Genomic DNA, 16,672 nt, shown 5'->3' with positions numbered 1-16,672 from the left:
ATACCACCCTTTCCTTATAAAATCCTTTGTTCGCCTATAGTCCTGCTACAAAGGTTCAGGAACCTAACTGAATCAATCCGTGGGATATTTTGAATATGTCCTCCACTTTTAAAATCCTGCTGTCTATGACCTCATGCAGGGAGCTGTGGTACATGGCGTCTATGTCATATAATGTAGTGCCTGTGTAGCTTCATACCTAGCAAAGATCTGTCACGGACTGAAGAGAAACATGGAGCTGTCACTGAGTTCTATGGTATAATTTGATCTGTTTTCGAAAGATCTGCATGATATCACAAGGGAGCTGTTACATACACTGCAAAAACTCGGGTGTTAAATTTAACACCCATGGTGTTAAATTTGTATTCTTTTTGGAGTGCATATTTGCCAACACCAGCAGGTGTTAAATTAACACCAAGTTGAGAATCCTTTTCTTTACACCACAAAGGGTGTTAAATTCATTATCTTTGGTGTTGGTATTGTTACTCTGGTTGGTGTACAACTAACACTATTTGAATTGATTTTAACACCAAAAATGGTGTTATTTAGATCTTCCCACTGATGTTGACTTGCAGGTTTTTTTATCCATCCAGATTGTGTTAATTCTGTATTTTTGTATATCACCTTTCCAATGTATCGCCCAAGTCTGGGCTGGACAATACGCATAAGCAATAAACAACAGATAAAACCATAGATGTCATTTTCAATGTGTTACACGTTTTTATATTCATCTTGGAAGCATCAGTTGTACAGAAAACACCTTATCAAGTGCATAAACAAGAATGAACAAAAGCTTGTCTAACATGAGCAAGCCCATAAACTGATTAGAAACTTATTTTTTAATGAAGGTAAATCAGATCATAATCCTTGCATATTATAAATGCTTAAAGTAAATATTATACCTTTGTCTCAAACTGGTAAACACGTGCATGGAAACCAATAACAAGTTACTATTGGTGTTACTGTGATAATTATATGTTTGAACATAACTGAACCATTAGCAATCACATAACACTGATTAAAAGGTAATTTGTAGCATGTTCACTAAATTTCTAGCTGGCGAAACAAGCTAATCACTGTTCACAGATAAAACAATTGTTGGAAACGAACACCGACTGGGATACTTCAGTCAAAAAATGTGCAAACTTAACTCATTGAAAAATTATGTGCCTTGGACAGACATAAGTGTGATGATCACATCTGGATTGACTCCTCAGTAATGACAGTGGTTTGAAGTCAACAAGTTCACTGGTTTTCCTGACAACAGTCTGCTGAGGTACTGATTTTTTCACAGCAAATCCATGAAACAATGATTTGTAAAACAGTGTGCTCCAAACTATAAGCACAAAATAAACAATATCCCTATAAATCAATATGTGCTTTACCTGACCAAACAATGGCACGTCATCCATGTCATAGCAAAGCATATGGTGACGCTTATATTCAGTCCCACCAAGCTTCACCCAGTTTGTATCAAACACTTCAGTGAGAAGGGTAGCATCTGGCACTTTTGAGACAACAGAGTCAATACAATCCGATAATAAATTTGATACAGTTGTTTCTGCACCAGGTCCCACATGAAAAGTCTCTAATGACTGTTTTGAATTAAAATTGTACATTTGATTAATCTGGTGTCTTTTTGCCACAGTTTTACATATGTTCTTAAAGTTTCGACAATTATCAGCAATTTGACAGAAATAATCATGTTTAGCTTCATACCTCATGCACCAGACATGGATGAGAGGACCCACTTCTCTCAAACAAGTAGGATAATGGACCATGAAGTGATGCTTTGGAATGAGAGAACGAGCTGGAAATACCTCACGGAATTTAGAATGATGCTCTTCAATAAGAATACTCAATTGAGCTATTAACCCATGAGTTACTTTAGGTGAAAAAATTATATCCATACAATCTAGTAACTTCAACAGCAGCTCAAAATAAGGCATGTCCCTTTCCTGTAAACGGTGTCCAATAATAAGTGGCAAATGCCTAATTAAACACCAAGATTGCATAGCCTTTTGACCAATAGAATTGCCATGTGAATGTAATTTAATTGGTGAGGGCTTGTTTGACTTTTCTGTTGATCCGTAGTCATAACTTGTGATTTCTTTATTCAAAAGATCTAGTGTCATTAGAGGTGACTCTCTATCTGATATTAAATATGATAATACTAGTTTTATTTCAAATTGGACCACACCTTCAAGAAGATCATGCATCACATCCAGAGAAAAGTTACGAAGAATATGGAAAGATGCACAACTATTTAAAATTGACCCCCTTTTTACACCTTGAACATGAACAGTTTCAAGTTGTTCTGCCTGTTGAACATGCAAATTGTGGGAATCTTTGTCTCTCATTTGCATGTTTTTTTCGCTGTAAAGTAGTTGTGCATCTTCACGACTGGTCAAACAAAGGCGGCAATAATGTCTTGCTGAAAAGCTCTCCACAAAACCAAATAATGAATTTGCACCAAGATTGTCTGCACTAAACTGAGTAATGATACCTTTTTTGTAATGTCCACTTGGAAGTAGAATACCATGTTCAGCCAGGTAATTTATATCTTTCACTATGTGTTTGAGAATTGGATCAAACCCGTATTTCTTTATGTCTTCCGTATGACAGAGGGCAGCACAGTGAATGTTATTCAAACTAGAATTAAACCTTGGAGGTAGATTTTTTAAAACAAAATAGAATGCACCTATTTTGTGAATAGATGTTTTTGATCCTAAGGGATTCACTGTCTCAAAATCATCATAGAAAAAATGCAACTGAAAAGCATTGCAATCTTGTTGAAAGATAGGGGTTTGCTGAAATTGATTTGCATCACAATAATCCCTGATAACACCGTCACGACTTTTGTGGTCATGAGTAACAAAATGCAAAACATCAGGATGCTTGAGCAGCAGCTCCAGTGTTCTAATAATTGGTATATATATAAACGTATTATTCACAGGTACTTGTTCATGCAATCTTGTGACTTTGTTAATGCGACTCTCCATACGTACTCCCAATGATATTTCATGAGGTTCTACCATTCCCTGCAAGCTAAAGTATTTTCTTCGCTTGAAATCAGAATTTAGTTCTTGGAATGGATGTGATAGACTCTATGTGTTTTTTGATATCATGGTAAACATCAGAATCTTTTTCCAATCCATGTTCCTGGAAGGTTTTGTCAACAACAGCTTGCACACTACTTGTGATTTCACCAATAATATTATCCATTGAGTTGGCAATTTGGTTTAGAGTATTTTGAGAGATCTTTGAGGTTGCAGAAATTTTACATATTAATCCCGCTGCCTGATTCTGAAGTTCCTGAGGGGAAATGATTTCAGAGGTAGCAAGTTGATCTCCCTCTACATTATCATCATATTCAATAGGTTCAACATCATTATCCCCCAAATTGTTTACCATGCATTCCTGAGGTCCATCTGGTAATGAAAATGGAGCATGCTTAATTAAATGCTTCCTGAATCCACTAAATGAGAAAAACGTCTGACAACAAGCCCCCTGGCCACATTTCAGCAATAGATTCTGCCCATCATAAAATCCATGTTGTAATCTCATGTGCCTTAGTATCCTAGGTACACTACCAAGATGAGCTTTGCATTTAAAACAACTCATTCTTGCAATTTCGATCGAAGTGCCCTCACACGTGGTGTCTGATGAGTATTATTGATATCTATTCCATAGACTGTAGTTTGAAGAAATGTCCAAAAGTTAAGGAGATGCTTACTGTAGTGGAGGCCAAACACATAGTGACTCTTAAATAGTGCATCAAATGCCCCTAAAGCATCATGTGCCGCACAGGGTAAGGCAAGATGGTCTACAACAATGAAGTACTGTGATATGCTGCTTTTGGTTGGTCCAAGTGCCAGGATATACGGCTGCATGGCTGAGGAGTTCTCCAAGAAAGCATCAATGCTACATCCACTCTGTAAAGCAGACAACACAACAGCACAGTAATAAATTATAAGAAATGAAACCTACAAAATGCAATCTTTAAGTTCAAGTAATGGTAAAACTGTTCTGCATTTAAGCTCATCAGTACTGGCTGGCTGAAAGAGTCAGAAGTTTGCAATAGTACATCCAGACAGTTCTCACGGTTATTATGGTGCAGTGCTCCATCATATCTTTGCACTGCAGAAGAAATGTTCACAGGAATATTTTAAGTACAATGGTCATCAAATCTGGTGCCTCAGAAACAGGAGGAACTACACCACTGACAAAAGTCATAAGACTTTTGGTTGCAAGTAATATCAGTCATTGGCCACATAAAATAAATGGCCATTTTAGACTTGGGTTGTGCAAAGGCACATGGATACTTGGGTTAAGTTGTTTGGGGTAATTGTTTGCACACTATAGCTACTATTCGTATCACTGTAAGGCAGTGCAGGCAGGTCAGTTTGCACCTGTAGCAGGTTAATTGATTTCATAATCATATCAAACTTTTACAATTACAGCATGCTATACTTGAGGCCAATACTGCTGATCTTGAAGGAGCTACTAGCAGTGCTATGTTCACCAATATCCTCCCTGCACAATACATTAACACAGAAATTATCAAACCTTTTCAAACTGAATGAGAAAGTCCACTGCTTTAATCACTGGCAATTTTGACACTCCAGTGCGTCCATGGTTGGCAGGTGGTAACAGACAGAGCACCAGCAGTATGGTAGCGGTCTCTTTGTCCCAGCCTAAGAAATTAAAATGAAAAGGTATTAATTAAAGAGACATGGCACTAAGTGTTCAGTTACATGATCTTTTTGTTGTTTGGAATTTATCAACCACAAGCTGCAAAAGTAGAAATATACATGGGAAGGAAGATTAAGACTTTTTATGCATAACCTAATAACCTGAGGTAGTAACTCAAGTATTGATAATTTGCTTTCTAAAAAAACTGTTACTAAGCCATTGGAAAACTGTAAATATTTTAGCTGTTGGATAGTTTTTTATGCAGCTCCCTGTGGCATGCTTATTCCATAATTTGGCTGTTTCTAATACCCCCTCCCCCCCCCCCCCCCATTTGTATTCTACTTGAGAACTGAGCTGATGTTGCTCTCTTAAGCTTAGAATTATCTTAATTTTAATGGGGGAATATTATTTGTGAGCTTTAATATTTATAGATGATCATGGAGATTTCCTCATGCATTTAAAACCAGTCACATGATTTCAATTGGACAGACTATGGGCTTTCACTTCACTTGACAGATTTCAAGTGGCCTTCAGCACATCAGCGGGTACTGCACCAGTATCAATTAATAAACAATGGCATCTGATCACCATCCTCTGAGTAATGAGTGTAATGCAACAAAGTCAATTCCACCAGCTCTGCATGTGTCAACTGGTGATGTAGGGGATGGTGAGGGGATGAAGTGAAGCATCTTTGTTTACTTACTTCCCAACTCCAAATCCTCACATGGTCCACGGTCCACTGTTGCCAGCAGCTCAGCAGTGGTGCCTTTATCGGTGCTTTTTCTTGCAAGAGCAATAACTTCCTGCTTAAGGAGAGGCCACTGTTCCAGTAGCTTTGGGTATTCCTCTGGAAACAATAATCTGAAGTCTTGTTCAATCTGCAAGCAAGAAAATTACAGCATTTACTTTACATACCAAAAATGGATCACAATGAAGTTTCTTTAGCATTTTATTGTTACACAGGAGGAAGAATGCATTGGTTATGGCTGGCAAAACTGATAGCTTGTGTTTTTTGTCTACACAAAAGGCTGGAAATAAATCTTTCATAGAGTTCCAAAAATTGCTGAAGTAACATCATTTGTTTATTGCCATGAGGTTGTCCATTATTTTTTGTTATTTTGAGTCTTACTAGCTGATATTGTTGTAGAGCTCTGAATGCAGCTCAAGAATAGGTTGCTCATGAACTGTGGAGATCACTCATCAGTGACCATGCAGGCATAAATGGAAACTATCTACCATTCTTCACCCCATGACAGACATATCCCCTGCACACTTGTAAATGCATGCAATCCACAGTCTAATTGCATACATGAAACCAGTCAGAATACTTTGTGTCATACTCACAAGGCCTGGAGTAATCTTGAATTGTGGAAATTCCTCTATTATATGCCCTGCTGAATTCATAGCATTGACCATGTTTCTCCTCACTAATAGAGTATTTTTCATCTTCTCAAAGACCAAATTAGAATCCGTAGATACAGCAGGGGTATGTTTCATCCAGTTTACATCTGCTGTAGTGTTATCTTCAGATTGCAGGTTATCAGACACAGCAGGTAATGCCCTTTTAAGCATGGGGCCTCCATCATGTTTGCAGGCAGGGTCCTTAGGAGTTATGGTTGATTATTCAGAACGACGTTCTCCTCTATTGACGTTTTTTATCCTTGCTGCAAGGAATCCTGTATTGGTTCTATCATCATAAAAAGCTTCCTGAAAATAACAGTGAAATGTACCTAGTTAACTAGCTGTGGTTCATTTTATGTACCACTATCCAGTTCTTAATGTCATTTCCCAAGTTAAGCTGTAGGTTGAAAATTGCTAGCAGTTTTCAGAAGTAGCTTCCAAGACATCTTTACCATCAAAAACACTCTCAGAAATTATGAGTATGTGGCAGTAATTTTAGTTTGAACTAGCAAAACTACAGCCCTTATACAAGAGACCTTTAACCACAACTTCCTCTATTTCTACTAAAGTCATGGGGGTCTAGAGGAAGAATTGCAGAGGGGGGGATGAAATGTTTTCCATGTGGCAATGTCCAGTTCCAAATCATGCATGTCCCAACATTTTAAGTGAGAAAAAAGTTCTCCTCTTGCCCTGGAAGGATCATGATACCTATAATGTAATATTTGACTGGCCCTGCATTAGACAAACCATTTCTCCTCCTATACATGTATGCTATTTCCCTGCAATTAATGTTAAACTATGATACTGCAGAACAACTGTTTTGAAGCATGGTTCCAAAATTTACAATAATGTCCCTATGACAGCAAGTGCCAAAGCCACAAAACCCTTGGTTTGGGGTCTTGGGTCCTCCTGCAGTTTATTTAAATTCATTACTTACATGACCTGTTGGTGTGTATGGGTCTTTAAGGTTTTCAAACAGGTTGACAATACCAACTGCATATTTTCTTTTTGTGACCGTAGGTGGAGTCCGTCTGTGATGGTAGATATAGGGATAAAAATATAAGTGTATTACATGTTTGCCTTATTAAATCAGTGATTATTTAAAGGCCCTTCTCTCACCACAAATCTGCCATAAACCTGCAATAATGGCCAGTTCAAATGTTATGTATGTCTTAAAAACAACAATGGACCAATGCAGAATTTAATAACCTGGGCCTTGAAATTCTCTTGCACAGAAGAGAAAAAGTTCTTTAAAGGAGCTCAGCTATCTGCTGTATTGGTCACAGCTCCCAAATATAACATGCTATGAACTAGGAAAGTTTCTAACAGCATGAAATTGAACTGCCGGGGTTAGCCCCACTAAGTATTTGTGTACACAATTTCAATAACCTGTGTCTTTCAGCATATGGTATTGTCTGTGGAGAAGAATGAAAAGCAATACCTGGTGTTCAATGGTTGATACATGTCACATCACTGTCCTTGAAAGGAAACACATTTTTTCTATTATTGTGCTTACTTTGAGGCCAATGCAGCAGATCTTTAAGGCCAAGTTTACAATGGATCCCCAGCTCAGGATCAGATCTGACAAAGCAACAGACTCCCCCTCCCCTTGAAATGTGGGGTATTAATATTGGATCTTTTGACTTACTAAGATCCCTCACGAGATCAAGAAACAGGAATTTATTAACTATCCTGTCGACAAAACAGCTACTGTATGTACTTGAATCTTCGGCTAATAATTTGTTGAATGGTCACCACTCAACCTTGTTTACAGTTAAAAAAAAAAGAAAGAGGGAACTGATCTCAAGCGTGGTACTGATCTGCCATTAATCCTGGTCGCTCTCAAGCTCTAAATTAGGAACTCTGATCTGGATCTCATATGCATAATTTACACTGGTAATACATCAGGATCTGATATCCTGAAGGGTCTGATCTCTGATTTCCTTGTCTCAATTACACCACACTAGCTTTCAAATATCTCCTACAACTGTAAGGGTGTAATTTATCTGAAAATATGACATATGAACCAATTTTAGCAAAAACTAACTCTGTTGTAAGATAAATAGGTGAAAATTTTGAGACAGAAAGGTCAAGTCATTATGATAACTTATTAAGTCAAAATTGATAGAAATTAGTCAGTTGTTTGGGATGAAAAGGCAACAGTTTGATACCAAAATCCAAAAGTTTGAGATAGTAAGATTGTGTACTGAAAAGCCAAAATTCCCAGACAAGAAGCCACAATTTTGACTGAGTAAAATTACAGTTTTGACAAGAACACTCATACTGTGAGGTGAAAAGGTCAAAATTTTGAGACAAAAGTCAAAAGTTGAGAATTTGTTTTCCCTAGGTCCTCAATTTAGCCACTGCATTGCTAAAACGATTGGTTCAAAATTATGCAAAGTTCTGTTTGGGCGTGTGAGGATCCAAGATTTTAAGGATCCAAGATTTGTTTTCTTGTCAGCACACAAAAATGGGTAAAAATTTTGCCATCAATCTTGACCGGGATTCAATTCTGTAACGGGCACATACCAATTAGCCTGGTTGAAAATTGACACAAGTGTGGCAGCCAGAGATTGCTACTGCCACACTCCAATTTTCCAGCTATCTTCATGGGTTGACCATCTAAATGTTTCATCAATGGAGCACTTACATACTTACAACAAGTGTCAATTAATCCATGTTCATAGACACGTTAAAGTTTTAAACATTTCATTGCAGCAATCATGATTTTCTATGTTTACAAGTACAAAAAAAAAACTTACCCATGTACTTCCATCATGTTAGCAACTACAATGTTTACCAACAATCTCCTGGACTTTTCGTTCAGACACTTTTGGGCTCTGTATTCAGCTAAAACAGTGGCCCCACTTGCACTTTTTTGAAGAACTGCCCTTATGAGCTTTAATAAAGTGTAGAAAAAAAATACAAGGATTCTTGAAAGTTGTAATGAACTTTAGAGATTCATAATCAGAGCTTTTGTAACATAAATTAGTAAAAGACCTTCATTCTTTTTATTTTAATATTAGTAATATTGTTTTTTGAAGTCCTTTGAAATCCTAATTGGATAACCAAAGACCATTCCAAATCCAGAGTTCACTTCTGCAGGAGATCTCCCGAGCATCTAAACGTCAGTCCCACTTATTTTCCCACCAAATCCATTCATAGGTTACATTGGTGACACCCTTCCCCCCCCCCCCCCCCCCCCCACCTCAACCCATAATGTTTAAGGCTACATCAGTTTGTTAGGTTCAGAATCTTGCAAGTTAATAGCAAATTTGAAACATCTCAAAAGTAATATTTCTGTTCAGTCAAGATGTCAAACCCCAAATCCATCACCAATGTATGCTGCTTCTTGAGTTGTTTCATGCTATATCCAAAGTCTTTGGGAGCAATGTGGATTCAAGCATTATCAATAATTACAATACATTTTCACAAAGATTGTTACATGCTAAGGAGGATGCCAAAACTTGCTAATTGGAGCAAATGTTTTGCCAGCGTGCAGGTTTCCTTTGAATGGTAAGCCCTTAACATTAAAAGAAATGTTTAAATGTGATTACCTCAGCTGCCTCATCTGTTGTTGCTTCTGTTTCCCTAAATCTTTTCATGGGAGGTGCAGAACTGGTGGAGGGAAGATTAACATGATCTTGAGTATCATCTTCCTCAGAAATTACATCAGTATCTGAATTGCTGTCTATTTTAACCCTTGCAGCTGCTGGAGATACTAAAGGAAAGAAAATCTGATGTTTAGCACATAGCTAGAGATAGGTGCACACATTTCTTGTAATGAATAGGAATGTGCATTTTCGAACAATCCATGAACTGATAATCGGTCAAATTTTTCAATTGGTTAATCAGTAATCAATCCTACAACCACACAAAAAATGGCAAGTAATGTAACACATTGATTTCAAAACTTCACAGAACTAGTCATAAGAGCCAGACATTAAAACTGCCGCAGCGCTGCTACCCCTTAGTTGCAATTAAGCCTTATCTGTGTTGCTGTACTTGCATATATACCCTCACTACATGAGACATATCTTTAAATCTTCTATGTTTTACGTGTGGGAATCGCCTAAATTATGGAAAAAACAATACAACGCTAATGAACTGTAGTCAAAATTCAACGTTCAACCCTTGTTATCTTGACCATATGATCGTGACTGCCACTGTATAAACTATGCTTACACACTACTCACAATGTGGTATGAAAACTGAACAAAATTCCCAATTTGAAATGCTGGGGATCAAAGAGCCAGTCTGAGGTTTTATCCACCAAACGAAGCGAAAACAACAACAAATGTCATTTTTGAGGGACCTCTGGGATCTTCTCTGTGACAAAAGGTATAGGCTTATTCCTTCTTAAGGAAATGTTGTCAGAGATCCCACCACAATAACCTACATTTTCCCATCGGGAACACATCTGGTTATTCATGTCAGCAGAGTATTTTGCGTTGTCTGTAGCTTCCTTGTTTGCCACTTACCCCACTTTTCACCTCTCTTTAACACCATGATGGCTGTGTTTGGCTCCATTTCAAGGAGAGGTACAAGAGAATCTTCATCAATCTCTGCTCCATCCTCTTTATCCACAAGTATCACATCTTCAGCAATTTTGAATTTCTTCTTTGCTGTATCATATATGAAAGAAAATAGAATAAACCAGCAAGTGCCATACTTTTGATTTAGTCATGCAAATATTAATTAGGTCTATCTTGTTAGGAATTAGCCCTGAAATAGGTCTGTACGCATTAAATTTAACAGCCCTTGACCATGTATCATTAAATTTACTCCCTTAAGCTGGCCTGCACAGGGAGGGTCATGTCTAACTCATGCTCAAAGTCATTTTTCTCAGCAAATTGCATGTTTGCAAGATACAAACAGAAACATAGTGATAAAGAGTTGGGGCTTCATTTGTCTGAATTTGTAATTTAAATGGTGACCAACTGCCGATTTATTATGAATTTGCCCTAACGAGGCAATTAGCCAACATTTATTGGTAATAAAACTACCATGTTCTATGTAGACTGCAATACATTCACCCTACACATGCCTTGCAGAAAAAGCCTACAGTGAAATCACTTAGACCTGCAGTACGTGTTTTCCTTTGGAAATCAAGATTGACAATATGAATATGCAATGAAGTGGCAGTGCTTCAAAATTATCTACTTTTTTGCCTTTCTAAGCATGTACGCTAGACATACGCTTCCTTTCGCAGTCCAAAGTTGGCCAAAACCAACATAACAAACAAGCTTTTCATAGATTCTTTTAATCTAAGATATGCAGTCTGTCATCAATTGGCAATATTGGAAACCATTTAAGGCCTATCACATATTTGGTCTTTGTGTAGGCTTAATCTGCATAAAATGTTCTTGTGGATTATTGAGGGATGCAAACTACTAGGCATGAAATTTGATGCCCTATGGCTTTCCAGTGTAACAATTTCATTTAAGCCTACTAGTACTAATGATAAAAAGTCTATTTGTGAACACAGAGATGATTAGACATGCTCATCAGCAAGAGATTCAATGCAACTTATTTATTATGTCTTTCGACAGCAGCTTAACGCAGCACGAAACGATTGAGAACCCACCTTAAAATTATGTTGCCTGCGTTATAATCAGTGTGATGATGAGTGTGAGGCGACTTTAAGGGCCTTGGTCTAGTCTTAGCCTAGTTTTGTTGGTGGCCAATAGAACTGTAGGCCTAATTAAGTTAAGTTAAACTAGCTGGGGCGTAAACTAAACATATAGGCTAGGTCAAGTCGTCAACGACCATTTGAACTGGGCTAGGCTACATCATACATGCATTATATTCGAGACTAGCCTATATGGGAAGTATGGAGTAGGTCTATGGTATCACTATCACTCTCCATTTCACATTGTATTAGTAAAATGGAAAGAATTACTCTAATTTAAAAGTGATCCATATAATTGTGATACACAGCCCTGTTCAAGGCCAAGTAGTAATTAAACTGCCAGCTCTATAGCTCTACGCAATGACATATAACGTTACAAATGATCGAATACTCGGCCTAGGCTTTGGGCCTCTAGAGGCTACAGGGCTTTCGGCAACAATTAGCCTAGGCCTAAGTTACGCAATAGGCGTATGTCTGTTAGGCATCTGCCTATAATGAAGTAATGAAAGGCAACCTTCCCTTGCCTCCGTAGATTGCCTATCCTTTCACGAGAAAGTTTAAACCTATAGGCTATACACAGATTATCTCCAAAAGAATGCATACCGGTTTCAATCAAATCTCTGAATTCCTTGAACACCACAACCTTCCTTGCTTCATTTCGAAATAAACGAACAATTAGCATTTTTCCCCCTTCGTTTGCACCTTGTCTGCTTTGCGCTACTTTGGCAGTATCAGCTTTGCCGACGATATCGATATGATAATTACTGCAACTACTATGGACCAATTAGGAGTCCCGGTTTCTATGACATAATGTATTTACGCGGTTAGGAGAGTAACTTGGAAAGGGATTGGCTGAAACTTCTACCTAAACGAGGTTTAAGGTCAGATTGCATTCTCTTTGGTGTCAAATTAACACTGAATTCAACACCGACAAGCTAAATCCAAAATTTTAACACCGGAGTTTTTGCAGTGTAGGGAGCTCCCTGTTATAATTAGGGAACTTCAATGCGAGAGCTCCCTGGTATAACAGAACTGGCAATGAGAGAACTCTGTGCTGTAATTAAGCAGCTATCTTCGAGAAAGCACCATGATAGAATTAGGAAGCCCCCTCATTATCGAATTGTTCGTGTTTGATGTGAATGCTCGATGCTAATGTAGAATATGCATACAGGATCAAAGTATCCACAGATAACTATATCAGTAATATAGTAAACTGTTTGTTTGTTATGTAAATATCGAGTGACGGAGGGCTGAATAAATAATGTGAGTAGCGTGATAATATTCAGATTGTTATCGCCGTTACAAGTAAACATTACACGTCGATTGCATTTCTTGACTTAAATGTTCTAATAATGTAGGTACACAGTGACTCAGAACATAGCAAAATGAACGAATGCTACACATTTCATGTACGATACTTCCTCAGCGCTAACCTAGGCCTCAAATCTTTAATTTCTTTAAATGAGCGTAGGAAATGGAGATGGGTGACGTTGGGGAGGGGGGGGGGTGGGGTGAGGGGTGTGAAAAGGTGAGAGATAGTAATATATGGGCATTTCTTCGTATGCAAGCTTCATATTCGTCAAAAGATTATATTCTCGCTGTTCGCGAGTCATGAGAGGAATTAAACAAATCGAGGCAGATAAATCAAGATAAAGGTGCTCATTTATACATTGTGTACCCCTGTGTCATGTTCAGACCAAGTTATGAAATATTACATATCATAACCAACACCTCAATCGTGTCTCCGCACTTAATTATATTAATGTAATGCTTTATTCTCTCATATCAAATCCACCAACTTCTTGTCTAATTTCAACATTCCTGGTGGACAAATGCATTTAAATCCCCACTCCCACCCCCCTAACGCTACTTACCGATAGAGTGGCGGGTGGTAACACCGGATTGTTACGATAATACTGCTTAAAGTGTCTTTGTTTGTTTTGAGATGTGACAGACTCGAGGTTTGCGAACATATTGTTTCACTAATCAGTTATTACTACAAATTAACTTAGACAGTGATTAGTTCACCAGTATATAGGCGTAGGAGATAAAGCTACAAACACAACCAACTGCGTTAAGCTAAAATAGAAAATGCTCTGATCAGGAGCGTCACTCCAAATTGAGAGTTGGGAGGGGGAGGGGGCATAAATAAGGGAACATGAATAAAACTGAAGGAGTCGGCGAGCAAAGCCCTTTTCGGGTGGGGTCCAGGGGCGAATCCCCGCCAGGGTCCAGGGTCGGACTCTACAAATCTTCAGGTTTAACTTCTCTTTGGTGCCTGAATTGATATGTCATTCATAAATAAATTTAATAAAAGTCACATTTGACAAGATTAGCCTTGAATTAAAAAGACTTATCTATTTCAATTCCTGATGTAACTTAAGGCATTAATCATGATTATTCAGATTGAAACTTAAACCCAAAAGGAAACATCTAAACTTTGAACACAAGGTTATCTAGGGCCATTCTCGGTCACGTGTGTGACCGAAAAATGGGGAGATTTGCACTTTACCAGTAAGGAACTACTTTTAGGTAAGGAAAGTTAGGTTGATTGTAGTACTTAAGTATGCACTAGGGGACTCTTTCACAAAACCATATAGCTTAGCCAAAGTAAGAACATTCATGTGCTGGCAGAGGTCATATAAAGGTCGGTCACGTGTGTGACGTGAAATGAAACTGGCTTTTTTGCACAGAAAAACATTGGCAAATTCCTCAGTTTCTAACAGGGCTGGATAACCCTAATTTCTCATGTTTCTACATTAATGTGTTTCCATTCTAACAAGACATTTCACCTAAATATTTCACTTCTTAAAATTAGCATAATACTACATAAGCTTAAAAAATCCGGTCACGTGTGTGACATTGTTGGGTCACGTGTGTGACATTCTGAATTTTCAGTCCATAATATGCAATTTTTGCAGTGCAAATGTGACTCTAGTAATGACCAAAGAACAGCACTGATGTTGATATTCCATAGGAATTACTTTAAAACAGTTTTACTGCCATTACTTGGAGGGTCACGTGTGTGACATTTTTTGGTCACGTGTGTGACATTCTGCATTTCAATGGATAAATGTCACACACGTGACCATCGGTCACGTGTGTGACGACTAATAAGAGGCTATTAATTAATCGTAGGAATAATTATTTGACTGGATATTTTGCAGAACTAACAGTCTGTACCAAGAACGGTTGCATATCAAGTGTGGACATCATAAGGCATGTCAGTTACTTTTTACGAAAACTTTTGTGTTATTTTGGTCACGTGTGTGACATCAAAATTATGCTAATTAGCACCCATTATTAACGAAGAATTTAAGATCAGGAACCTCTGCTTTAGGAATGAAATAAATGAACCCATGTATAACTGCCTCCATGTGACAGTTGATAACTGAAATATTATTTCTAGATACTCATGTAGAAGAAACAAATATACAGTTATAAACAACAAATTTTGGCTACAACTTACACTAATGCAAATTTATGCAAATTAGTATGTTATGGTTGTAATTTTAATGAAAAAAATATGAAACAGAAAACTTGAGGAATCCCACTAAAACAAAAAGTATAGCATTAGGTCCTGCTGAACACTTTAATTTTTTCATGCCAGTTTCATTTTCCAGAGAAGGGCCCTCTAGTTATCCAGACATATACAACATGCACACATATAGTATTATAAATACATTTGAAAAGCACTATTTGGTATTCAGGTACATTCACTTCATCGGAAACAACAAATCATAAAAATAAAGATAAACATCAGGGCCGTAGCCTGGGTAGAATTCCTAGCAGCAGTTAAGGAACATCGAGAAAAAATGTATCGTCCAAATGTTACATAGCGATGCTGGGCCAAAGCCATTAATGGTCATCACTTTACCTGGAATTTGAACATTGCCACTTAGGCTCATTTCACCCATGGTTATGAGAACAACTAACCAAAGTTCTGTAATCATCAAAAAAAATTACGATAACTCGCATAAAAATGGAATGCGGTCATTCCAAAATGCAGGTAGCACATTCCTGATGTGGTGGGACGGAATTTCAGAAAAATGAGGTAATTACATATGGGAACAAAGTTGAATATTTCTGTTTTTGGCAGTATAAATGGCCTTTAATGAGGATACTTTATGCACTATAAAATGTATCAATAGTAGTTCTTGAATGAAGAAAAAAATAAAACGAAAGTGTTCAATTCCGTCCCACCACATTTTTGAACATATTTTTTTAATTTCCAAGGGGGAAAAAAATGATAATTTTTTTTAAACTCTCCAAACTATCAACTATGTATGTAACTGACACCTCTGAGTGGAGAAATAATAAATATTTTATCCTGGATAGACAGGGGGATAGTCCAACATTTTCGTGGTGGGACGGAAACAAGGTGTGGTGGGACGGAATTTTCAATGGAAGGCAACTTCAAACAGCATGTCTGGTCCAAAATTTACCTCTGTCACTTAAGATTACAAACTTATTCAGACTCCTTGAACACCCAACCTTAAAACAATGTGATTAATTGATGATACTTCAAAATTTTATGTATCTGGAGATTCCATACATACAGTACTGTACACATCACATCAGTTTTGAACCTCATGTGTCAAAACAACACATTTTGGGGTAATTGAGAATGGGTTTTTTATCATGCATAAATAAATCCAATCACTATTGAAATAGTCCTAGTTGTTCACCCTAGGTTTCTTTCTTGGCCCTTTTGGCTATCCTAAACTATCCATTGTAGAACATGTGCTTTTGAATTGATATCATCTGCTGATGAACAATGATCCACGTGCACAAGAAATTGACTTTAAAGTCAAGTTGTTATGGTACTCACATACTGAAGCATACAAGATAGAAGAGCTAGATTGCAAGAATAAAGGTAAGAATTCATTGCTTCTCAATAGTAATATATTAATTTACCTCCAGTTCATGGTTATAGGCAATTCAGAC

General features: G+C 37.5%; 2 protein-coding genes across 5 annotated transcripts in view; one reads left to right on the top strand and one right to left on the bottom strand.

Annotated features, from left to right (window-relative positions):
- Positions 1-16,672, top strand: part of LOC139969978 (NLR family CARD domain-containing protein 4-like) — a 585,990-nt gene that overhangs the window by 18,439 nt on the left and 550,879 nt on the right. The window lies entirely within an intron of this gene.
- Positions 716-12,596, bottom strand: LOC139969990 (uncharacterized). Of its 4 annotated transcripts, XM_071975498.1 has the most exons (8): positions 12,329-12,596; positions 10,575-10,718; positions 9,651-9,814; positions 8,856-8,992; positions 7,031-7,124; positions 6,037-6,399; positions 5,396-5,570; positions 716-4,694 (listed from the first exon to the last, which is right to left on the bottom strand). In XM_071975498.1, the coding sequence occupies exons 1-6, from the start codon at positions 12,405-12,407 to the stop codon at positions 6,313-6,315; spliced, it is 705 nt and encodes a 234-aa protein (XP_071831599.1). In that variant the 5' UTR covers positions 12,408-12,596; the 3' UTR covers positions 716-4,694; positions 5,396-5,570; positions 6,037-6,312. The 4 variants fall into 4 exon arrangements, with proteins under 4 accessions (XP_071831599.1, XP_071831600.1, XP_071831602.1 ...); XM_071975501.1 differs by lacking the exons at positions 716-4,694; positions 5,396-5,570; positions 6,037-6,399 and adding an exon at positions 7,610-8,099 and having other exon boundaries at positions 7,040-7,124; positions 12,329-12,590; XM_071975499.1 differs by lacking the exons at positions 716-4,694; positions 5,396-5,570; positions 7,031-7,124 and having other exon boundaries at positions 6,327-6,399; positions 12,329-12,593.

This window comes from Apostichopus japonicus, chromosome 7 (genome assembly GCF_037975245.1).
Source record: "Apostichopus japonicus isolate 1M-3 chromosome 7, ASM3797524v1, whole genome shotgun sequence".
Classification (NCBI taxonomy): Eukaryota; Metazoa; Echinodermata; class Holothuroidea; order Aspidochirotida; family Stichopodidae; genus Apostichopus; species Apostichopus japonicus.
The sequence above is the reverse complement of the archived record's forward strand: the minus strand, read 5'-3'. Positions and strand labels throughout refer to the sequence as shown.